A 26,007-nucleotide genomic window follows, 5' to 3' on the forward strand; every position below is an offset into this window, starting at 1 on the left:
TAGTAACTCATGTTAGTGACTACTTTCTATATCAGGCACTTTTCTAAGCAAGCTCTTGATATTTAAGACTCATTTAACCCCTATAACAGCTCAAAGACACGGAGAGGCTAGGTAATTTTCCCAAGGTCACTTGGCTCACAAGCGGCAGAGCTGGGATTTAAACCCAGGCGTCTGATGCCAGTGTCTGTGCTTTCAGCCATCCTACTAACAGCTTTTTGTATCCTTACTGTTAGTTTCAAAACTCCAAAAAGTGGCCAGGAATAGGGTGCTATTCCATGACTAGATTCTGTGAGGCCACTACCCATCCCTGGTGGCCTATGGCCTAGCCCTGCTAAAACACCCCTCTAACTACCCCACGGGGGCCCCCCTGGGATCTCCATCCCTACAGTGAGTCTGGCTAAGCCCTGCAGTGCTGATTGTCTTGGGGAAGCCTGTTCCTTACCGTTGCAGGAGCAGCTCCTCTCCAGGCGGTGCCGCGGGGTCAGGATGCTGAGCCTGGCTGTGCTGTACATGGGGCCCACCCTGGGGTCCAGGTGCACCGTCTCCTGGCACATTTGACCCTGGCAGCTTGGGCCCTGGCAGGGCGCCACAGGCATGGCTGACCTCATCTGAATTCCCACCAAGTGCTCCATCTCCTTGGCTGAGCGAGTGATGATGGATGCCAGCTCCTGGAGCTTGTAGAAGGTTCCAGAATGCCTCTCAAAGACCAGGAGCACGTCCACCCCAGCTGTGGTCTCTGCAGGCTGAAGGCTGGCCAGGTGGATGTTAGCTCGTTTGATGTCCAGTTTGTTGCTGAGGAACCTCTGCAGGTTCCTCCAGTGGTCGCTCACCAGTTCCTCTGGGGTGAGCTGGTGGAAGCCCAACCACATGGCCTGCTGCAGAGCCTCCCGCCCCACGTGCCACACATGGACATGGACCCCAGCAGTGGCAGCGAAGGTCCCATCACTGACTGTGACGTTGAATGCATAGCGGCCACGAGGCAGGTCCTGGGCGGCGATAATCTTGCCATCGAGTGCGCCCACTGAGAAGTGCCTGGCCACGTTGTCCTCTCCTGCCAGGCTGTAGGTCAGCGTGTCCTGTGGGTCTCGGTCTGTGGCATGGATTTTACCCACCATGCCACCCTGGAATTCCTCCTCCCCAATGGTGATGAAGATCTCCAGTGGGAGGGCAGAGGGTGGGTAGTGGCTCTGCTCCGTGACATGAACACTGACAGACGTTGAAGACGAGAGGGGAGGGATGCCACTGTCTGACACCTGTGGACAAAACAATCATGGCCATTACCACAGGACTGCATTACCACAGCTGTCTGTGGCCTCCTGGGGCAGCCACGTCTCTCTACCTGAGGGCAGGCTCACCACATCATCACAGTCGAGAAAGAGAACAATAACTCCAAAGCACTGAAGGTATTGTGGAGGGAGTTATATCCCATACCACACAGTCAAACTCAACTCCATTTCCTCATCTGACAGCTCTCTGAGCCTCTTCCTAAATCTCTCCAGCCACTTGCACTCACGTTTTCTCCCTCTCCAACATCTCTCATTATGTCTCTATCCTTAAGTGAGTCATCAAATGTCTCTTCTTGACTCCAGTATGCATCCTTTGTGGCCCCCATCAGCCTAAGGAGTTTCTGTTTGAGATCCCCCTTTACTAGTGACTAGAGTGGGTGTTTCTTTCTCAGCTCAGCCAACAAATACGTACTGATTGCTTTCTACAGGCCAGGCCCTCTACTGTGATCAGGAGAAAAGAGACCATCAATACGTTACTAAAAATAAACAAGACAATGTCAGACATGGATAAAGTGCTGTAAAGGAGGAAAATGGAGCATGGGACAGAGATCTGAAGAGTGAGAGCTTCTGTACTCAGATCGGGTGGCAGGGAAGTCATAACACTTGAGGAGAATGTGACACTTGAACTGAGTCCTAAGGGATGAGAAGAGGTGAGGAGAGGAGGTGACAAAGGGAACAGCAAGTGTCAAGCCCCAGAGTAGAAAGAATGCAGTGAGCTCGATAGGGCAGAAGGGCCCTGGCTGCTGGAGCAAGTGGGCAGGGCTGAGGACCAGGCAGGGGTGCAAGGGAGGCCGCCCCGTCACTGATGGGCTGAGGAGCACAGGGTCGGGTTTTATGTCAGAGCCATGGAAAGCCACTGAAGGTTCTAACAAGGCCATGCTATGACCACAGTTGCGCAAGGAAAATAATGTAAATTGAAAATGCCTTTTCCTTTCATATTTTGTCAAGCATCCTTTCAACTTTCTGTCCTGATTAGCAAGGACGAAGTTTCATTCAGTGACTTTATCTCTTTCACAGCTGTCGCCAGGAGTCTCCACAACTTTCTCTACAATAATATCTTGTTCATGTGTATTCTAGTGCTTTGAGTGGGTGAACAAGTTATGGAATTACACCCAGTGCTGGGATTTGTGTGTAACACCGGTGGGATATGAATAGCAACAACAGTAATTAATACTGCTGCTAAGCATAACATACAGCTGGCATCAACTGAGCGCAGACTGTATGCTGGTCACTTCTAATGCTTCTGATGCGTGATCTGAGATAGCGTATCAACCTTAACCTAACTAACCCTAACCTTTCTTATGAGATAGACACCAGGAAGTCTTCCATTTACAAAAACTATTACTGAGGCTTAGAGGTCAAGTAACTCGCCCAAGGTCATAGAGCAGGTAAGGCCAGAGTAGAATCTGAACCTGTGTCCGTAGTCTGTTTCTTTGCTGGCCTCTAGTGCCTCCTAATGAATGAAAGCGGAAGTACAAGAAAAGTGCAAGAGAAGGTGAGGCAGATAATTACTGTGATTGTCTGGGTCAGGAGACAGAGGTCATTGCTTGGAAGGCAATTTATGTCCATGCCCTTAGCTTTGAAAACTCTCTACATTAGCCCACACCTGTCCTCTGAGCTGCAGACTCCCATTCCCAACTACCTACTGGACACCTCCACGTCAGTGTCTCATGGGCACCTAAAAGGTGACATGTGCAAAACAGAGTCCTCATTTTACTCATAAACCTGTCCTTCCCCTACTGCACCATATTTCTGGCCTTAGCAATGGCCCCACGGCCCAGTCTTCACTTCACTCCCAGGTTCCAAACCTGGGAGTCACCCCTGATTCTTCTCTCTCTCCCCATATCCAGTCTATCACTGACTCCTGTTTATTTCCATGAAGAGCTTGTCCCTAGTCTGTCCACTTCTTGCATCTTTGTTATCAGCTCAAGGTTTCCTCACCACTCTCTCCAGCTGGAATTGGAAGTAATGCTAAAAGTATTACCAAGGCTTATAATTAGGATGGCTGTACATCCTGGTTTGCCCAGATTGGTCTTGATTTTCACTGATTGACTCTGTCGTGGCTCAGTGATCACCAATTAACTACTTTTAGGGCTTCTTTCCCTCTCAAGTGCATCACAGTTTGGACCTCAAGTAGTATGGTCACCCAAGCCAAGAGGACTCCATGATCTACCCAACCCATCTCTTCAGCTTTATTCCCAGTAAGATCACTATGCTGACCAAATTGGCCCCATCTCAGGTCACTTCAAGCTCCTTCCCAACTCAAGAGCTGGCTTATCTTGTTCCAGCCTGCGACATTCTCCTGCCCATTTTCAACACGACTGGCTCCTCTCTGGTCCCAGCTCAAATGTCCTTTCCTCATGAGGGCAACCACACTCTGAATATGTCTCCTCTGTGCCTTTCATAAAGCACTTTCTTTCTTCGTTCATGTACTGTTTATCTCCATGACTAGAATCAAAAGCCCCCAGGGACAGGGATCTTTCCCTCCTTTCCCCTTGCTGTAACACAAGGGACAGTGAGCGTAGGGCCTGGCACAGGATGGGTGTTCAATATTTGTTGAAAGGCTTAGCAAATCACTGACTGGCCAGCTGGGTGAATGGATGGATATATCATCCTGAACCCAGAAAAGTTCACAGAACTTTTCTGTGAACAGGGTACACTAGGGTCCACTAGGACTTGAGATTTAGGAAGGGATTTTGAGGGAATGAAATGAAGAAAAATGGTTAACTACCATCTTGACACTTCCCTTTGGCTATTCTTACTCTACCCTTTGCAGCACCACCATAACACCCTAAACACGTATATATCTTCTCCAGTTTGGACCCCACAGCAGTTCCTGTGAGGTTCAGAGAGCTGTCCTGACCAAACTGAAGGAGTTAGAGCCAGGGTGAGAGTTGTTCTGTCTGGAAGCTGTGCGGGAATTCAGAGCTTAGGCTCCAGGGTCAGAGTATTTGGTCTGAAGCAACCCACCTCTGCCACTTATTGGTAGTATTACTTTAAGCCAGTCACTCAACCTCCCTGTGCCTCAGTTACCACATCTGTAAAGCAGGGGTGGTAACTGTACCCACCCTAAAGCCTGTTGTGAGGATTTAATGCAATAATGCATGTGAAGCACTTAGCCTAGTGCCCAGCACCTAGTAAGAGCTCTATACATTTCCCCTGAATAATAGAAGCACTAGCAGTGCTTTCGCCAGCACACTACTATCCCCATAGTCACCACCAGTGGCCCAACACAGCTCTCACCTTGATCTGAAGCTGATACCATTCCTGGACTCTCCTGCTCAGGCCCATAGTGGTCACCAGCCATCCATCAGGGGTCACTCGGAAGGCAGAGCCATCATTCCCCTTGGTGATTTGGAATGAGTAGGGGGGACCATTCTCTGGGGAGTCTGGGTCACTTAGGATCAGCTGTAGGACTTTGCTTCCAAGGGGTGAGTTCTCCTAAGATAGAGAGTGCCAGAAAATCAAAGAGCAAAATGAGTTCCAGTCTTTCGTTTCGCATCTTTCTGGATGCCCTCATCTGGGATGAGTCGTCAGCACTCTGGCTATTCTCAGGATATGTCTGGACCTCAAGCTATCACTCGTTCATTCTGCCAACCTGTGAATTAGTTGTTCACTTCACCAATCTGGATAGGAGCTTCCTGAGGGCAGTGCTGGATCTTAGAAACAAAACCCATTAAGGCAGGAAGGGTCCTTAGAGTCCCTTTATCCTATAGAAGGTGACTTGCTCAAGGTCACATAGCTGAGGAGTCATGTATATAAATTAGTGCATGGGGATCCACGCACAAGTTTTGTGATTCATAGGGTCAACAAAACACCTATAAATGATTTCCTGCTTAGAGGACCAATGGAACACTCAATTGAATGAGAAAATTTTAAAATGAGTAAGCATTCAATTAAGAAAAGTCTCTGTTCTATAACATGGGAATTTAGTATCTATAACACATTCGTTGTTAACTGCCCTTTTTTGCAACAAAATCCTATCTACAAACAGAACCTTATAGACAGAAACTAATGGATGCCTACCCAACAAACATTCCTTCCTTCCTTTCTTATAAACCCAACTTTTGTTCAGGTGTAGGATGGCAATATACTCAGAAAAGATATGCCCTTATTCTTTTTCTTTCTTTTCTTAAAAATTTTATTTAATTTTTTTTTCAGTGTTCCAAAATTCATTGTTCATGTACCACACCCAGTGCTCCATGCCCTTATTAAAAAGAGAGGGACTGGGGCACCTGAGAGGCTGAAGTTGATTAAGTGTCTGACTCTTGATTTCAGTTCAGGTCATGATCTCAGGGTTGTGAGATTGAGCCCTGCCTAAGACTCAGTTCACTGGGCCTGGAGTTTGCTTAAGATTCTCTCTCTACCTCTGCCCACCCCTACTCATGCTCTCTCCCACTCCCTCTCAAAAAAAAAAAAAAAATGGAGAGAGATGAACTATGATTGGTCTAAGTCAGTTATAAAATCTAATTCCCTGTGCCAGTTTTTGGTTTGATTGTGATCATGTAATCTGATTCTGGTCACTGGAGAAGTCAACCAGGTGAGGGTTCTGAGAAGCTTTCTTCTTTGATAAAAACAGATCCTGAGGAGAGGGGAGTCCTTTTCTGTTTGCCTTCGAAGATGGTAGACAAGGATGTGATGCTGGAGCCGCGCAGCCACTTTGTAACCAGGAGAAAGAAGGTGAGGGAATTTCAAAGACGCTAGCCCAAAGCTATGATTCCATTTTCTGCTGAGATAACCAGTTCTGGAATAGAAACTCCCACCATCACATCTTTTGTTATGTGAAATAATAAGCCCTTATTATTAGTGACATTTTAGTCAGATATTCTGTTATTGGCAGTCAATGCACCCTAATACTTATAATATACAAAAAGTATAAGTGGAGTGACTGTAGCTAATACATAGCAGGACCCAAATTCTACCTTCCTATCCTCTTCCTCACCTCCCTCACCTCTTATGGTCACAATTCCCATTGAATCCCTAGGCCCTCTCCAGATCCCATTTGTAAACAATTTGTATGGTGGAAATAGCTTGGGGATTTGGAAAATCACCTGGGTTTAAATCCCAAGTTTGCCACATTCTAGCTATGGTACATTTCTGCATTTCCATTTTCTATGATGTGGGCAGAGTAGGCCCCCTTATCCACAGGGATATGTTCTAAGACCCCCAGTGGATGCCTGAAACCATGGATAGTATCACATCATTTATACTGCTTTTTCTATAAATACATCTCAATGATAAAGTTTAATTTATCAATTAGGCACAGTAAGAGATCAACAGTAATAACTAATGATAAAATAGTAAATTATAACAATATACTATAATAAAAGTGACGTGAATGTGGTCTCCCTCTCTCAAAGTAACTGTACTCCCCTATTCTTCTTGTGATAATGTGAGGATGGTAAGATGCCTATGTGATGAGATAAAATGAGATAAATGACAGAGGCAAAAAGAATATGTGATGTACATTAGGCTACTATTGACCTTCTGATGATACCTCAGAGGGGGATCAAAATTCTGGACTGTTGTTGACTGGGGATTAGCCTGACTGAAACCACAGAAAGCAAAACCACAGATAAGGGGGGGGGGGGGACTATTGTACTACCTGCTTCATGTAGCTGTGTGGGTCCCAAATGAGGTAATGGATGGAAGTGCCTAGCACAGTGTCTGATTATTTTTAATTCTGTAATTCATAGTTCCCTTTAGCAGGCTGTGTTGCCCTTAGGGATATTAGTGGCAAGGTAACAGCAACTGTTTGGGTAGACTGATACTAGTAGTGAGCACCCTCCACTAGGAGAGAAATGAAGGAGGAAGTCTTCAGGATGTCTTTGGAAGCTCAAGCATACCTGGACAGAGGTGCTGTAGTTGAGCTGGAAGAATCTTGGTGGGTTATCATTGACATCAACCACTTGGATAGCAATGTCTATGTCTTCATGCAGTGGGGGCCGCCCGCTGTCTGTGGCTCGGAGCCTCAGGGAATAGCTAGAAATCTATAGCAAGATGCCAGTGAAGAGTTAGCAACAAGACCTCTCAGTTCTGCCCCATGACTCATCACTAATGTTTTCAGAAAAATAAGATGGAGACACTCCCCTATGCCCGCCTCCATTAGCCACCCATGCTATTTTAGTGTCCAGGTTTTGGAGTCAAGAAGAAATAAGTCTGATTTCCAGTTCCACCACTTACCAGCTGTGAAAACTTGGGAAGGTGACTAAACATCTGTGAGGATATCAGAACCCACCCCCTAGGATTATTTTAAGAACCAAATGGCATAATGTAATAAAGCACTTAGCAAAGTTCCTGGAACAGAGCAGGTGCTCAACAAATGATAATTTATTATAATGATCTAATGATTCCTGGTCAACACTAAGAAGCTAGCCTGGGCTCCTCCAGTGAAGGTTAAGGGTCACTTAGTCTCTCTCCTGCCTCTGGCCTCACAGGCCATAGAGACCACACAGAGAAAACAAGTGTGAGGCACTGAAGACAAGTCTGAAGAAATCAGCAAGGTGTGTTGACCACAGTTCATCATCTGAACCTGCACTGGGGCCATTTCTCTCCTCACATAAGCTCACATTGGGCCCCTCCCACATGACTCACCTGTTCCCAATCCAGGGCCTTGGCCACCTGTAGCTCCCCCTTCTTGGGGTGGACAGCAAAGTGTCCGAGCTGGTTCCCTCCTACCAGGCTGTAGGTGATGGCACTATTTGCAGGTCCATCTTCATCAGTTGCTGACATCTGCAGCAGTGGGAGGGTAGTTGTGAATGTAGGGCAAGAGGGACCAGAAAGGAAAATTGCCCCTGGGAGTGTAAGGGGGCAGATATGTCCCTACGCCAATGACTACTACTGGGCTGGCAGTCCCTGGACTACAGTCATCCCTACCAAAGGAATCTCTTCATTTTATATCCTAGTATAGATTTCAGCATGCCATGGTTCATTCATTTACTCCTTCACTCACACTGACGGGGTGCTAGGTCTTGAGCTCGGAAGTGAGGGATGTGCCAAAGTGAATATACCCACAGGAAGTTTAATGTCTAATTTTATGGGTAATTCTAATTTGGGGCAAAGTATGATCAGCTTTATGACAGCACAGAGAACACAGGGATAAATTCTATCTGGGGAGATTAGAAAAGCATTCATGAGTCTCAGAAGGATAAAGAGGGCTTCTGGGAATGGAGCCATTCCAGGCATAAGCCCAGAATGTGTAAAAGTACAGAGGCTGTTTAGGGAAAGATACATCTTGTGTGGTTGGAGCATAGGATGCATGTCAGAGAGTGAAAGGAGATAAGACCAGAAAGCAGAATAAAGAGGGGTCATAGAGAATCTTGAATATGGGCATACAGAGTTTGGTTTCACTCTATGTAGTAGGGGAGCATTTACATGTTTAAATGCAAAGAGGTGTTATTTGGTGCCCTCCCCCTATACACACACTAATACTCCAGGCCCTTCCCAGACCTTGAAGCCTCTGGTGATTCTCTGGGGTCTCTCCTATGTCCCGATCTATCAGTACCTGATCTAGACCTTATCAAACATAGCCCTGAGACCCTCTGTCATGAGAAACAGCTTGACCAAGTGGCTGCAAGTCAGAGTTAAATCTTAAGTGTATAAATTGATCAATTAATCCATCCTCATAGACATCAGGGTGGGGAGAATCCACCCAAGTCCATGCCCCCCTAAAGGGGAAAGTTACATGTCCTTACTGTGAGCACAACGTCACCCACGATGGCATTCTCTAAGACCCTCGTGCTGTACAGATCCTGGGAGAATCTGGGTCGGTGTTCATTGACATCAGTGATGTTGACCACGATTGTGGTCATGTCACTGAGGGAGGAAGAGCCTTTCCGGCTGCATTCTATGGATAGGAAGAACTTGGAGCTTGTCTCAAAATCCAGGCTCTTGTTGACATACAGGATCCCTGAGGAAACAAGAGATGATGGGAGCAATGAAGCGTTTGGGACTGCAAAGGCAGAGATCTGAGGGGTCTTGGGCCAAACCCAAGGAGAGGCACAGGTTTGGGAGACAGAACTCTTCTATCTCTTCCACAATCTCTTCCATTTTCTCCTCCACCATTTCCATCATCTCCACCAAGTCCTCCATCATCTCCTTCCTCTCTTCCATCATCTACTCTATCATTTCCTCCATCATCGCCTCTTTCTCCTCTGTCATATCCATCATCTCGTCCTTCATCTCCTCCCATCATCTCGTCCTTCATCTCCTCCCATCATCTCATCTTTCATCTCTTACTTCACTGTCTTTGTTTTGTTTCCTCATTACCTTCCCCACCCCTCCCCCTCCATCTCCTCTCATTTTCGTTATTGTCATTCTCGACAGCAGTGTTTCCCTCATTTATCTCTATTTCATTGAAACCCCATTTCAATCTGTAATGCTAAATCTTTCTCACGTATATCAATAATAATTCTGTAGAGTAGGAACAACTATGGTTCCCATTTGCTAGGTGAGTCAACTGATGCTCTCAAGTTCACCTGCCTAGTAAATGACAGAACTTAGATTATAAAGTTTTGTAATACCCAAAATTGTTCAATGAACTGCTAGAGCATAGATTTATTTCTCTGAAATTTGGAAAGGAAGAAGGATTTATCATACTGTTTCTGGATAACCAAATATTTAATGGTAGAAAACGCCTCCTTATGAAAAAATTCTAGTTAGTAAATGAATGAGGAATGATAAAATCAGAAGATCGCCATTTTGCTGGCCCTAATGAAATAATTTACCTAGGAAATGATCATGTAAGGTTGCTAAAACCATTAGAAGGACAGCTGACGAAGAACTCTGTAATGAATGGGTCAGGCTCATTGTCAATCTTAACCTCAGGAAAACCAAAATTAATTATATAATTAATTATTATATGCCTCCTAACAGTGCCAAGTACAGCCCAGCATCATCTATGAAGTACTATTGCCACAAAATTAAGCTTGAACCTGATCAAGGTCTTAAATCCAGATGTCATTTATGAGAAATATAGGGGCTAGAGAGATATATGACATCAAAAAGATACAACTACTAGTCAATCCAAAATAGCAAAAATTCTGCCCAACACATGACCCCAGTTTCATTAGTTAGATGGTGGGGGAAATAGAGAGGGAGAGGAAAATGTTAGAGATTAAAAGAGACTTAAAATACTGCCTATCAACCAAATGCAATATGTATGCATGGGAGTGGTGGCAAAGGGCAAATGTGAAATCAAATGGGCACATGTTAACAATTACCGAAGCTGGGTGATGGGAATGTGGAGTTCATTACACTGTTCTCTCTATTTTTTATATTTTTAAAATCTCCATAGTACAACCATTCAAAAATACTGCTCAATGATAAGACAGCTGCTCTAGGAGGTAGAGAGTACCATTGCAAGGGTGCTGTGAGGGGGAATCTGACCTGGGCAGTCTCTGAGGCCCTTCCATGAGGTTCTGTGAGTCTGACTTAGACTCTTCTGTGGCTAGGAAGAAAGAAGAGACTGTTTCCTAGTTCTCTTCATGAGAATAAGGGGAGAGTTGGGGGGGGGCGGGTATATTTGGGGACAGCTGTAGGAGGGAAGCAGGTAGCCCTGCCCTGGGAAGCTTATGCCCCAGATTCCAGCAAGTGCTTGGTCACCCAAGGACAGAGAGTGGCCTCAGCCTCCGGGGGCTGGTCCTGAGCTGGGACCATGAAGCTACAAACTGTAGGAAGAGAGTGGGTTGTCAAGCATCCTGGGTGAGGACATGGAGGAATAAGGGGTGTCCCCACATAAGCTGGCCCCAGAGTGGAAGAGGGACTTGGGACCTGGAGAGATGCAGAATGAAGAAAGAACCAAAGAAGTTTTGTCCTGGGAGGGTCTGTATGGAGCACACACACCCCATGTGTGAAGAAGACACTGTTCCCCAAGACCCTGTGTGTGCAGGTACATGTAGGGGGTGGGGCTGCCTCGGCACTGGCTCACCTGTGAGGGCATCCAGGCGGAACCTCCCCTGCTCGTTCCCACTGACCACACGGTAGCTGGTCTTCTCGGCACTGGGGCGAGTGAGGGTGGCCAGCCGCAGCACCTCTGTGCCAAGCTGGGCGTCCTCGGGCACCTGCACACTATGCTCAGTGTTCAGGAACACCGGCAGATAGTCATCAAGGCCTACCACGGAGACAGTGACTGTGCCCAGAGTGGACAGTGGTATTGGGGTTCCCAGGTCAGAGGCACGGACAGTGAGCTCCAGTGCTTCCTGTGGCCTGACCCGTAGTGGCTTCTCCAGCCGAATCACACCCGTGGTGGCCTCAATGGAAAAATGGCCTTCAGCAGAGTCCGTCAGAGAGTAAACCACCTGGGCATTGGCACCTGTTGGGGAGACCAAGGGTACAGTTCATACTGAGAGACCCTCCTCTGGCCCCATCTGCAGCGAACTTTCTAGCCACAGGAAGGCCTGGTGCAGAGGGTCCCCATAGAGGCTAACATGCTCAGGCTGTGTTAAGAGTGAGAATCTTTCCCCTGGGGCAAATAATACATTACATATTAATAAAAATAATTACTGAAGAAAAAAGAATGAGAATCTTTCAGTGGGAGATTCTTTACTGGGGGGAGGAGAGGTCCAAGTCTTCATAGAAAGGTTCTTGGGGGTGGGGCATCTGCAAACCTATAAAATTATCTGAAAATGTTTATGTGGAGATTAGAGTCCAAGGCCAGCTTATAAAGTGAAAATTGTGCAAGGTCAAAGCCATCTAGCAAGTTCCTTGGTTGTGATAGAACAATTCTATGTCTTGATGGCAGTGGTGGTTACACGACATTCTATGTGGGATAAGACTGAATAGAACTATACACACAAAGACATGTGCTCACATGCACACATTCAAATGAGTGCATATAAAAACCGGTGAAATCTGAGTAAGGCTTATAATCCAGTTACCAGGAATGTCCCAGTACCAATTTCCTACAACCGCTAAAATGCCACCATTAGGGGAAGCTGGAGGGGCGGGTACAGGGGCCTCTCAGTCGCAACTTGTCGCAACTTCCTATGAGTCTGTAATTATGTCAAAATAAAAAGTTAAGGAAACACACATACCCATGGAAAGTTCTTAGCAAATCAAAACACGCAGTGTTTCTTCACCTCTGGCTCAAAGTCTATTATGTTCTTTGGTTGTGTACTAGATGAAGCAGTAGGGGCCATTGTGTAGGTAGAACACCAGTACTGACTGCTCAGCCGTGAGATCCTCACCCAGCGGGAGGAGTGCGTGCCCCGAGCCTGAGGGTCTCACATCTCACACACACACGTAGGGGCACACACCCTTTTGGTGGAATGGTGGCAGGAACTGCCTATTACAATAGTGGAATTTATATAAATTAAAAGCGCATACCATGCAGTTTCCCCATATATACATTTTTCTGAAGAGACCGTAATTTTTCTAGAGAGGGGGAGCTTCTGGTCAGGCCACATTTGGAATATCTGGGTGGAATATCTGGATTAGAATGATAACAGTTTTGTATATGTGCTGCCGAAGCGAGCACAGAATGATAACAGTTTTGGAGGGCTAATGGTAAACTGGTACGAGGCCACAGGATGTGCCCTGGAAAGAGGGCATGAGAAGCTGCATGTAATTGAAAAAACTAGGTCTCCTTCACCCAGAAAGGAAAGCTTAGGGCTGGAGCAGATAATCACCACCTCCCGGCCTTGGAAGGGCTCTCCTGGGCAGAAGTCTAGGAGATGTGTGTGACTACAGAGGGCCAGACCAGGACTGATGGGTGCCAACTCAAAATAGGTAGCACTTGATAATTCTCTGATGTACCACAAAGGTTGGTAGGGAGCTGCTAGGAAGTGCGGGGGGAGAGGGGATACCATGGAATGTGAGTTGAGTAGTTGCCTAGGAACTAGGGAGATTCCTGTCCCTGAAAGTGTGCAAGTACTAACTAGTGAGCACTCTAGGGCCTTGTAGCCATTCGATGCCTCTATTTTCCCCCTCTTGAACCCCTACCTCCCTCCCAAAATCTCCCATCTCCTTCAATGCCAAGCTAAAACTCAAGAAAATTGGACATATGCACTGTATATAGACATAAATATATATACATATATATGCACACACACAAAATGCTTCATGGCGGCAGAAATTATAATTGGTACAATATGGAACAAATAATTGTGCATGAATCTAATTTGCCTTGTCAATTCTAAAGAAAAGGAATTAACTCTAGTGCAAATAATGTCATTACAATGCAAATGTAAAATACTGAGAATGATTCCACTTTATTGTATAGAAAATGGATCAAGGAATTTAATAGGCTTAATAGACTTTGTGCCCAAAATTCCTTTCTTGTGGCAAATTAATTGGAGTTGAATAGTTCCAACTGGTGTATTTCAGATTGGATGTTTGCATTTAAAATGTTCTGAGTGTAAATGGCAGCATTGAAAGGGCTCCAGGCCTGAGAGCCAGTGAGAAACAATGAGGCTGAAAGGCCCTGTACAGGCCTCAAAACATCGCCCAAATCTTTTGTCACCTCGCACTTAGGTATGTGGTTTGTGGGCAAACATTTTCCTCTTGTGAGTGTTCATGGACTCAGTGAGGAGGCAGAGTCCTTGCTACATCCCAGAGCAACACACAGTCAAACCCTCACCCCAGGCGGCCCTGTGAACGAACAGCCTCCAATCCTCCTCCTCACCTTGGTCAGGATCCCGGGCCAACACCACAGCTACGGGAGTCTTAACCGTGGTGTTGTCGAAGACAGCCACAGCACAGTGGCTGGGGAAGAAATGGGGGGCGTTGTCATTCACATCCTCCACATGGAGGATCACATCTGCCTGGCATGATTGGCCACCTCCATCTGTCGCCTTGGCAACAAGGCTGTACGTATCCTTCTTCTCTCGGTCCAGGGCTGTAAGGGTGGTCAGCTCCCCTGGACAGAGAAACGACAGCAGGTGAGCTTTCGCTGGGGCACATTACTCCAGCACTTGCCTTCTAGGTATCTATGCAAGACAACCAGAGGCACACAGGGTTTTGTCACTCCGTGACATAAAGGGGTCAGTCCTGCCTACAGTACAGTTAGGAAAGAAGTTCAGTCCCACACCTGTCTACCAACAAGCTACAAAGAGGCACGACATTTTTAAAGGGCAAGGAGGCAATTTCTGACGACACATAAAATGTGTTTATCCTTTGGTTCACAATTACATATCCAGTGGAATAGTCAACCCAAGGATAAAAACGTATATATAAAGATATTCTCTCCAGCATTGTTTATGATAGCAGCATACTGAAAATACTATGTATGTCTTTCAAAAAAGAAGTGGCTGAATAGATCATGATTTAGCCATACAGTAAAATACTGTGCAGCCTAGAAGGAATTATAGAGTTTTATGTAATGCCTTGTTATTACCTCCAAGGTGTTGCTATATGAAAAAAAAAAAAAGCAAGCCACAAAATGGTATTCTAAAGTGCTTATCTTTGGGGGGGGGGATTGTTATAGACTTTCCAATTTCTGCATAATATATGCCTACAGCATTTGAATTTTTATACAATGAGCATATATTATTTCCACATTGAGAAAAACCACCCAGCATTTTTTTTTTCAAGACCCCACCAATCATCCTGCAGCTGAACAAACAGCGGAAAGAGATTAGGTAACCTTCCTGGGGTGACTCAGCATGCCCATGCTGGAATGAAAAAGAACAATATTGTCTTCTATCTATCCAGACAGCTTCCTGGGACACTACTCACCTACCACCTCCCTGCTCAGGAATCTCCAAGCCATCCTTTGAACTACTGGTCCTAAGCCAAGTTTAGCAGCTAGTCCTCTGTGACCTGGGCCTTCTGTCCTGCCCATCCCCACACTCTCCCCCATAGCATCAGGACAGGGATCTCACTGTGGGGTTGCTCTTCCAAAGGAAGCAGACCTCACCCTGTCTTCTCCACCAGACTCTCACAGCCCAACCTCTCCCAGGTATTGGTGGTCTACCCTGCAGGGCTCTCTGCTTCCACCTCTGTGCTTTGCCCTCTGACAATAATGACAATGGCAACCATATCTACTGAGCTCTTATAATGTGCCAGACCTGCTCAGGACTTCTGTATACTTCATCTCTTGGGATTTTTTACAATAATACATTGAGGTCTGCAACATATGCCTCTTGAGATCATGTCCTTGACTATGAAGCTCATCTGCCCAAATCCTCTCGTGGCTCTAAAGGAGGGATTTTCACCCCCATCCCCAACTTTGGCCTCTCTCCACCCCTCTCTGCACAAGTTTCTTGTCTTCCATCATGACCTCAGATGTATGCACTCTTTCCTAAAATAAAGTTCTTGTATAAATTATCCTTCTGCCTTGAGCATCCATCCCTACCACTCCCTTAAGTCTGCTCCCAAGCACCCCTCCTCACTCCTGTCAAACCTCCCCTTAGCATCCTGCATTTTTTTTTTAACTCAGCACATTTCAAACCACTGATTCAATAACTGCCTTTCCCACAAGACCCAGATCTTATCTGTCCGTTGATTATGTCCCCACCATCTAGTGCAATGCTTGGCACATGCTGCCAATATGTTTGCTGAGTGAGTAGATGGATGGGTGGATGGATGGATGGGTGGATGGATGGATGGGTGGATGGACGGATAGGTGGATGGATAGGTGAATTTCTGTTTCTTCTCTAAGGAACCTAGCATGGTATTGGGCACTGATATTAATTAAAATAAGTTCTTAGTTTGATCCTACAGCTCAGGAAACCCACCTGTATGAGGATCCAGCTTAAATTCATCTGCCCCAGGACCATGCAGAGAATATGTGATCTGAGCATTGGTATCAGAATCCAAGTCTGTTGCAGAAACTTTCAAAATGAAGTGTCCTGGAGATATATCTTCACTGATTTTGCCAGTATAGAGAAGCTGGAAATGGAAGAAAAAGAAGAGGGAGATTATGGAAGATACACCTAGATTGAGAGAGAGGCAGAGTGACAGGGGAGACAGAAGCTGAGAGAGATCAGAAAGCAAGATGGGGAAGAGGGAAAGAGAGAATCAGGGCAGGGGTGAAACAAAGAGAATAAGTTGAAAAATGCAAGGAAATGGAGATTAAAAACAAGAAGCAGGATGACAAGAGGACTAGTCAGAAAAGACAGAATGAGTGAGAATTCCACCAATGAAAACCCACAGTTGGAGCTAGAAGGACCTGCTACCACCTACTCCACAGGAGCCCTTCGAGACTTCTAGATGAGGTTGAGATGGGCCTGATTTGAGGCATTCTGGAAGGTGTCAGGTCAAGCTACTCACTCCAGGCCAAGCATTCTCATCTCTGTGGTAAGGCCATGCTGTCATGCTCACCCCCGTCCACACCGCAAGACAGACTCTTGGCCGTTTGAATGAGGTGTGGACCCCCATGGCCCTCAGGGCCTGTCCCACCCTCCCTCCACTGTAGGTGCCTTCATAGCAGGTGATGTGGCACAGGGGAAAGGCTGGAGCTCCCTGGAAGCCCAGTGTTTCTATAGCTGCTATCTCTGGGGACAGGCTCCAAGCAAACTGGTTTCCCCCACTGCAGGGGGTAGGTGAACATGAACCTCTGTAAGTGCTCTGGATGGAGGCTTTGGGCCTGAGTGGGCTGTGGAGATGGGCCTGAGTGGGCTGTAGAGATGGATTCCGCAAGCCTCCTTTCCCTGGCTCTAGTGATGCTGTTGACCACCTGTGGGAAGGCCAGGGTGGGCTTGATCCTGGCCTCCTCCAGCATGGGGAGGATGCAGGCTGGTTGTAAGGCTGTCTAAGGGAAAGAGGAAGAAAAGTGTGGCCACCATCCTCCCCAAAAGGGCTGCCCTTCTGAGACCACCCAGAAGGTGGTCATCTTGGATCCTGCAAAGGCATTTTCCATGCATCCTGATAACATAGGTTCTCTTTTTCTACTATGATTTTATGTGGTTAGAGTGTAAAAGACAGAGGAAGAAAAGGTGATGGGACATGTGTATTTTTTTTGTTACAAGGTCTGCATTACATGTGTGCAAATAAGTGAAGTGTATATATGCAAATACATGTGTAAGTATGTTTGTGGGAATTACATACATATATTTCCATGTATGGCTGGGTATACAGATGGATGAATGTTGTGGGTCTATAAGTATATGCTTATTGTATATATTTATAGGTATTTGCATGTATATATAGAGTTGTAGATGATCCTTTGTGTATGGGTATATGGGTGAGTATCTGTAAGTTTGCATTTATGTATATATACTAAATGGCTAGATTTTTTAATGTAAATTTGAATTATTATAACTTAAAATGTTATAAAAGTAAAATGTTAATAGTTTAACTTTATCTGAAAACTTTGAGGTAATGCAAATCCCCCAAAGTTAAAAACTATCTACTGTATTTTAAAAAATATGTTTAAACACAAAGCTATAGGACAATGCTCATTTATGTCCCCTAAGAACACAGTTCCTTCCCTAACACACACAGACACACACTACCACCACCATTCAACATTTGTTTTCACAGGAAATTTAGGGTTGAATTAAATGAAGTCCTCAGCAAAAATGTAACTATCCGGTCTGCATGTTTGTGTATACATATAACCTCAAGGAGGGCATCTGCGGTGGTCTCTATCACCCATGTAGATGTGGGGATATGCATAATATGGGCATGGGGGCAGTGTGAGGTGTCTCTGAGGACAGTTATCCTTGGATGTATTTGATAATGAGCCCAAGCTGAGTGTGGAGGGATTTTCCCACTGGGCACAGCAGACTGTTTGGAGAATGAAGAAGTTACTTTTCTGGGGGCACCTGGGTGGCTCAGTGGGTTAAAGCCTCTGCCTTCGGCTCAGGTCATGATCCTAGGGCCCTGGGATTGAGCCCTGTGTCGGGCTCTCTGCTCAGTGGGGGGAGCCTGCTTCCTCCTCTCTATCTCTGCCTGCCTCTCTGTCTACTTGTAATCTCTGTCTGTCAAGTAAATAAATAAAATCTTTTTTTTTTAAAGTTATTTTTCTGGATATATTTTGCGGAGAGTGACTTTTGACGGGAGTGTAGGGGTACAAGTATGAACCAAAAGTTCTAAAGAGCTTGGTAACATCCCTTTGCTGGGGAGGAAGGGATGGAATTACCCAGAATGCACCCTGCCTAGGACACTAGTCTGAGGCTAGCTGAGGAGAAGCAAGGACTGATCAGTGATGCCCAGCCTCAGAGATAGTCCCCTGAGTCTTCCTCCTTCCTTTTGGCCTTCACTCCAGCTTCTTTGCCTCTAATGCCACCTCACCCTCACAAGGCTCTCACCTGTGAGCATTGTGGGCTGTTATCATTGATGTCCAGGACGAAGATCTCTACAAGGACTGAAGCCTGGAACTTGCCATCAGAAGCTGTGATTCTGAGCAAGTACTTGGCAGTGTGTTCACGGTCCAGGGTCTTCCTTGAGAAAATCCTCCATTCATCTCCAGCTTGGCTGATGCCAAACTGGCCCAAGGGATCTCCCTCTAAAAAGATGGACAGAGCTTCCAGAAGTCAAGGAATAGGAATGTACCAGGCTTTGTGCCTTAGGTGGCTGCCCACATGACAATTTTTTTTTAGGATTTCTAGGAAAGACAAAAATTTCCTTCCTTAACTAGACACCCACAGTTCTATATTGAGTCAGTTATTTGGTGTTACAGAGGTTCTTCTGACTTCAAAGGCCTCCTATTAAGTGGAATTATCACTGTGAGAAGCACCACTCTAAAATATGTAGCTGAGGTACAGGTTTCTTATTTTTTTGTGCTTTGGGAAGACTGTGGGAAGTTAAAAAAGAAGCATATTTCAATTTTATACAAAAGCCTTCTTATATCTAGTATCTGTTCAACAGTAGAGGAATGGGAAGTGATCAACAACACTAAGCTCTCTGGGGTTTTATTTTACCAATGAGGACACTGACTAAGTGGAGGTTCCCATGGATCACTGGGTTTGCTTCTGAGTCATCTTTCCTTGACCCCAATCACTGATAGAGGAGATGGATTTATGAGATTCCAAGATTCCAGAGTTTTAAGACTCAACTATTCTAGGAATTGATGATCTACTGACATTTATTCTATTACTCAGAGATGTTAAGACTTTGTGTCATAGTCTGATATTATAAGATTCTATTTCCCTAAATTTCCATATTTTTAATGACACTGTTCCAGGATCTGTTTCTATAAGAGTCTCTGATTCTTGGTTGGAACTTTAGGTTCTTAATTTCTGGTCAGAGAGATGTGATAGAAGATGGAGCCACGTCTATAGGGATGGGATGACATGGCACCCAGGATAGGGGGAAAGGGACGCTGAGAAGTAAAGAAACTCCTAGGATGCATGGGTGCCTGCCCTCGGCTCAGGTCATGATCCCACCTGGGATCGAGTCTGGCATTGGGCTACCTGCTCAGTGGGAGCCTGCTTCTCTCTCTGCCCCAGCTTATGCTCTCTCTGTCTCTCTTTCTCTCTTTCTCTCTCTCTCTGACAAATAAATAAATAAAATCTTTTTTAAAAGAGAGAGAGAGAGAGAGAGAGAAGTAAAGAAAGTCTTTTTTGGCCACTGTCTAGCTGGTTCAACCACTGGACAGAGGCTAGGGTAATTTAGGTTTGCAGTAGGTATCCACTGGGGAAAATAGTTCACAGGGTGTGGTTTTAATCACAGACCTGACTCAAGCTTGGAGTGTGACCTTGGTTGAGTTTCTGCCCCTATCTGTGTGTGAAATGAAGGAATGAGCTGGAATCATATCTATGGAAGGGTTTTTACTCTAACACTTAAGTCTTATGATTGACTTAAGGAGTGTTTCTAGTATCCACAACTTGCTCTAGGTGGAATACACTCCACAAGGATGTCAACTGACAGAGTTTTCATGGCTCACACCGTTACTGATGTCTTCTCCATCCCCTAGAAACTGAGACCATTTACAGTATCTCCCTTCTATTCTGTCTACTCTGCCTAAAGAAATAAGAAATTCTCTCTACAAAACACTTTCCAATTTATAGGAGGCTCTCAAGACCTTTTTCAAGTTAGATCTTACAAGCATCCTCGTAAGGTGAATGAGAACAGGCATGCAAAGTCTATAGATGAAGCAACCGAGGTCCTGGAAGGTTAACTGATCTATGCAAGGTCACATCGCTAATAGGTGGCAGAGCCAGGACTTGAATCCATGTCTTAGGGCACCTCCTACTATACTTTTTTCAATGTACTCCAGTGCTTCCATTCCAAGACAGTTATCCTTACCTGTGATATAGCAGGTGACCTGTCTGTTCTGCTCAGAGATATCAGCATCCAAGGTTTTAAGAGTGACCACAAGTTCACCAGGTTCATTGTTCTCAACCACAGATCCTCTGTAGTCTTCAGAAGCAAATTGGGGAGCGTTGTCATTCTCATCTGTAATGGAGACTTCAACAAGAACCTGAGAAGATAGCTGGATGGTCCTTCCATGGTCATAGGCCACCACATAAAAACGGTAGTTCTGGTGGGTCTCACAGTCAAGTTCCTGGAGTGTGGTGATCCAGCCAGTCTCACTGTCAATGGCAAAGAGCTCATGGATATTGCTACCAGGGTCCACTGGCAGCCTGTAGCTCACCTGGCCATCACTGCCAGTGTCCTCGTCATTGGCAGTCACTTGAATGACTGAGGTCCCCACTGGCATATTCTCAGTGAGAACAGCCTTATAGGGATCAGCCTCAAATATAGGCCTATTATCATTGACATCTTTCACTTGGATATTGACAGAGACCAGGGAAACCAAGTGAGTATCATTATGGGGACAATGTGCCATTAAATCAATCTGGTACCATTTGGTGGACTCATAGTCCATGGCCTTTCTCACCTTTAGAACTCCTGTGTTTCGGTCCAAGGAGAAGACACCATCCTTGTTGCTTTCTGGTGTAGTGCCCTGCACTAGACTATAGATGACTGGATCTTGAGCAGCCACTGCTTTAACAGAACCAATTTCTGACCCTTCTGGAAGATCTTCAGATGCAGAGAAAGTATACAGAGGTTCAGAAAATTTGGGCAAGAGTACTTCATTAGGAACCACCTGAAGTCGTAGCAGGACCAGGGAGTTCCAGTGAGGAGGGCCCCCATCTTGGGCTTTGATTTTTAAATCAAAGGCTCGATTTTCCAATCCCACCAAGCTCTCCTTCACCTTGACAACACCAGTAGTTGGGTTGACTTCAATGACTTCTTCATCCAAGTCCTCCATTGAGTCCACTGAGTAGGTGACATCTGCATTCTGACCCTCATCTGCATCGTAGGCCAACACCTGAATAACTGGGGAATCTTTACTGACATTGGACTGAATGGACACTGTGTACTCAGATGCTTTAAATTGTGGAGGGTTGTCATTTTCATCTGTCAGGATGATCTTTACAGTGCAGAAGGCCACTCTTCCTCCTCCATCCTGAGCCATGACTTTAATAGCAATAACTCTTTCTGTTGAATTTTCCCGATCCAGTTTCTGCAGAGTGGTGATCTGGCCATTGGGGTTTATGGAAAACTTCTCACCTGCTAGTTTATTGATGATGGTATAATCTACAGTACCATAGGGACCACTGTCTTTATCTATGGCTAGCAACTCAATCACCTTTGTTCCCACCTTTGCATTCTCTGCTAATTCTGCCTCATAAACATGCTGCTGGAACTCTGGGCTGTACTTGTTGGCATTTGTAGTGTTGATATACACTGGCACAGTTGCCTGAAAGACCCCATCAGAAGCACCTACCCTCAAATTGTAAGAAGAGTCCAGGTTCTTTTTGCAAAGGTTAAACATAGAAATTATTCCTGATGAGCTGTTAATGGAGAAATGCCTGTCCTGATTGCCAGAAAGAATCAGGTACTCCAGATGGGAGGTGTCCCTGCTGTCAGGGTCAAGAGCTTGAACTTTAAGAACCAGGTGTCCACAGGTTGCCAGCTCACTGACATTGGCTTCATACTGAGGTTGCCTGAATTCTGGGGGGTTATCATTGATGTCAGATACATTAACAACCACAAGAGTTTCACCAGTGAGTGGGGGGTCTCCTCTATCCATGGCCCTGACCTTCACATGAAAGTGTTGTTGAGTTTCATAATCCAGCTCTTGAACTGTGGACATCTCCCCTGTGCTCCCGTTGATCTGGAAGAATTTAGAAATATCTGAACCATCCTCTACAATCTGATAGGAAACATCACGGTTCTTCCCTGAATCCTGGTCAGAAGCCAACAGTTGGATCACAGGAGTCTGAGCAGGCAAGCCTTCTGAGATTGAAGTAGTGTAGACCAATTGAGAAAAAGTGGGAGGATTATCATTGATGTCCTCCACCAGAACTTCCACCGTGGCCTCAGAAAATGACCCCAAAGCTGTGTCTGTGGCTCTGACTGTGAACACATGTTTGGTCTTAGACTCATAGTCCAAAGGGCCTGTTACTGTTAGAACTCCAGTCTTAAAGTCAGTGGTAAAGAGCATCAGGGGCTCTTCCTCCACAATGTTGTAAATGAGTCGGAGTCCCTCTGGACTTCGGGCCTGGGTGTGGAGAATTGGCGTATAGAGTGTGATATTTTCAGGCACTCTCACTTTGTAGTAAGGACTCTGAAACAGTGGGTTGGATTTATTTCTCACAGTGACAAGTACCTCTTCCTCAGTCTGGAGGGATGGGGTTCCTCCATCCCGAGCAATGACTTTGAGGTGATACTTATTTAAAGCTTGATAGTCAAAGGGTTTCTTCAGTGATATGTCCCCAAGATAAGGGTCTATTCGAAAATATGTGTAGTCTTCTGCAAATGCGTATGTTACAGCACCATTTACCCCCAAGTCCTGGTCAGTGGCAGACACCTGAAAGAGGACATCCCCTGGCTCTGTGCCATCTTGGATAATTGTGTAGTAGGGCAGGTGCTTAAATTGAGGGGGATTGTCATTGACATCCTCAACAGAGACTCTGACCAGAGCCTGAGCCACTCGCTGAGGGGTCCGATTGTCCCTCAATTCCACTGCCACCTCATAAGTGTCCTGCTCTTCTCTGTCAAACACCATACCTCTTGTCTGCAACACACCTGCTGATTTGACCATATGAAACATATCTGTGCCATTCAACAGGAAGTAGGAAAGAGTGTCATTCAAGTGATTGCCCTGGGCGCCAAGAATCACCACTGCCTTTCTATCCTGTAAATTCTCCTTCACTGTTGCCCTATAGACAATCTGATCAAACTGTAAACTTGTGTTAGGGGCTTGTGTCAAAAAAATTTTTACAAGTGCAGTATCTTGATACAGGCCATCAGAAGCCCTGATAGTGAGCTCCCTAGAGACCCCCAGGAAAGCAGGATTCAGTACAGATATACGACCTGTGATGGAATGGATGGCAACAGCTTCATCAGCATTGCCAGTTTTGATACTATAATTGACTTCTGAGTCATCGTCGCTGGCCCGCACAATGAGAAGTTCCATACCCCGATGGATGGGCTTCACTACTGCTACTTCATATACATGGTCTGAGAACCTGGGAGGAGAATCATTTACATCTCTGACATTGATGATAACCTGGACAGGCCTGGATGCAAATAAGACAGGGTTTCCTTGGTCATGGACGTAGACGCTGAATTGGAAAGAAGGCATGCTCTCATAATCCATCTCTGATATGATGATTAGGGTTCCCATGCTGGGATCAATTTTGAAAAACTTCAAAGCCTCTGGATCCAAAATTTCATAGACCAACAAGGAATTAGCTTCTTCGTCACTGTCAGAAGCACGAATCACAAGGGGATTGTTGTTTTCATCCATGATCATGCTGTACAGAGGAGCTGCTTCACTAACTTGGCCCACAAAAATGGACTTGAAGAACATGGGAGCATTGTCATTTTCATCAATGATGTAAACAAGAGCCATGACATCAGTAAATGCACCTGCCATATTGCTGCCTCGGATTTTCAGCTGATAAGATGAAATTTTCTCATGGTCCAGTTTCTTGTGGGTGGAAATGAGGCCAGAATATGAGTTCATGGAGAATACACCATCCTTGTTTCCCTCTCTTAATTCATAGGTAACTTCTGAGGAGCTTGTGGCTGACACAAGGAGGATTGGGGAGCCAACAGGGATTGATTCAGGGATCTCTACGAAGTACTCAGCTTTGGAGAAGATGGGGGCACTGCTCTCTGAGGGGTAGACATTAATGATCACCGTAGCCAGGTCATGCCACTGTGGGGAGCCTTGATCTTCTGCCTTGACTGTCAGACTATACCGGGCATGATTTGCCTGATCAAGTTTCTGGGCCAGAGTGATGGTGCCTAGCAGGGCATCAATGTTGAAGAAACCCTCGCTGTTCCCTGAAACAAAAGACAAGACAAACTGAAATTTGCCACATGTTCAAGATATACTTTCTAGATCAGTAAAAAGGCTATCACACAAAACTTGGACAGGACAAACATCTACATCCCTTGTTACCGTGGACCTAGTTATGATGTAGTTTATAGGGAAGGTACCTACTTTATAAAATACCTTACATGGGGTACATAGTAGGTACTCCGTAAGTGGCAACTTAAATGATCACTCAGTTTTGGGGTCACAACTTAAGCTGTGAACCAGAGCTGCAGAAGATCTTGAAAGCAAAAAAAGGAAATGTATGCTTTGTAGGAAAAGCACACTCCACTCTATTTCAGTTGTGGCTTTATAGAAGAGAATTAAAACACTACTCTGTCTGTTCCCCATATAGTCTATAGTGGGAAGATCCTTCCATATCAGGCTTTGGGGTTGAGTGGCACAGAGTTGAGTGGGGAGGGACTGGATAGAACACCCAGACCTTGAGGCTCCTGATCAAATGCCCTTTCTACCACTTCCAGATTTCCTAAACTTCAGGCATTCTCACATTGCCTTTACAATTTTTTCAATACCCAGTCCCTACCTTTACTCTTTTGATTTATTATTGAATGGATATTTTCCTTTAAATTGATTCTTTGTCTTAAATTTAAAGTATTTTAACAGGCAACTTTTGCATCGCTGCTTTAAAAAAGAAAATCATTATTGCTTGCCATAAACCAGAGGTTAATACAGAAACAAGACAGTGGGAAAAATATTAAAATCTGGATAAAATTTATTGCTTGCTAAAGGATGTGAGCCTGAGACCTATCCTCTTTCTATGGTAAAAACAAAGTGTAGAAAGTGTTAGAGAAGAATTAAAGAGATTCTAGGACCCAGGGAAAGCTTTGTCTTTGACTAATCAGGAAACCCAAATGAGAATAAAAGGGGAGTACTTTCTCCACATCTGGTAGCCTATTTTTTGTAGCCCTTTTAAAATTTAATATTTATTTTGATGAATGCATAATAACATTTCAAATTTAAGTTTCAAGGAAAATTATAATTATACAATATTATATGATTCATAAAAAATAATGTTGAAAATTAATTGTATTTCCCTTAAAAAAAAAAGTGTCTCAAAGTTATCACAGTTTTAAAAGTCTGACCTTATTTAGACAACAACACTCCCTTCCTCCCCACCTTCCCCCCTTCCTCCCTCTCTCCCTCCCTCCCTTCCCACCTGCCTGCCTTCCTTCCTTCCTTCCTTCCTTCCCTCCCTCCCTCCTTCCCTCTCTCTTTCTCTTTATGGTATGAACAGATAACATGAAAGCTCCCTCTTAACAAAGGTTTAAGGATATAGCAAAATATTGCTAATTACAGGCACTATGTCACACAGCAGATTTCTAGAATTTCATCTTGCATAACTGACACTCCCCTCCACCATTTTACTGAGATATAATTGACATATGATGTTGTGTTGGTTTAAGGTGTACAACATAATGATTTGATGTACATATATATTGCAAAGTGATTGTCAAAATAAGTTTAGCTAACATCCATCAT

General features: G+C 45.0%; 1 protein-coding gene across 3 annotated transcripts in view; it reads right to left on the reverse strand.

Moving 5' to 3' along the window:
- FAT2 (FAT atypical cadherin 2) overlaps nucleotides 1-26,007 on the reverse strand; it is a 78,280-nt gene that overhangs the window by 13,331 nt on the left and 38,942 nt on the right. For all 3 annotated transcript variants that reach the window (XR_007127406.1, XM_047729603.1, XM_047729604.1), the window contains exons 10-19: nucleotides 20,418-24,476; nucleotides 18,479-18,675; nucleotides 15,962-16,115; nucleotides 13,909-14,142; nucleotides 11,215-11,598; nucleotides 8,981-9,195; nucleotides 7,881-8,018; nucleotides 7,133-7,276; nucleotides 4,530-4,727; nucleotides 443-1,253 (exon numbers count right to left, since the gene is read on the reverse strand). Coding sequence is in view for 2 of the 3 variants with exons in the window: in XM_047729603.1 (XP_047585559.1) it covers nucleotides 443-1,253; nucleotides 4,530-4,727; nucleotides 7,133-7,276; nucleotides 7,881-8,018; nucleotides 8,981-9,195; nucleotides 11,215-11,598; nucleotides 13,909-14,142; nucleotides 15,962-16,115; nucleotides 18,479-18,675; nucleotides 20,418-24,476 (6,534 nt within the window). In the remaining variant the exon portion in view is untranslated. The remainder of the gene's footprint in view (nucleotides 1-442; nucleotides 1,254-4,529; nucleotides 4,728-7,132; nucleotides 7,277-7,880; nucleotides 8,019-8,980; nucleotides 9,196-11,214; nucleotides 11,599-13,908; nucleotides 14,143-15,961; nucleotides 16,116-18,478; nucleotides 18,676-20,417; nucleotides 24,477-26,007) is intronic.

This window comes from Lutra lutra, chromosome 5, assembly GCF_902655055.1.
Source record: "Lutra lutra chromosome 5, mLutLut1.2, whole genome shotgun sequence".
Lineage (NCBI taxonomy): Eukaryota > Metazoa > Chordata > Mammalia > Carnivora > Mustelidae > Lutra > Lutra lutra.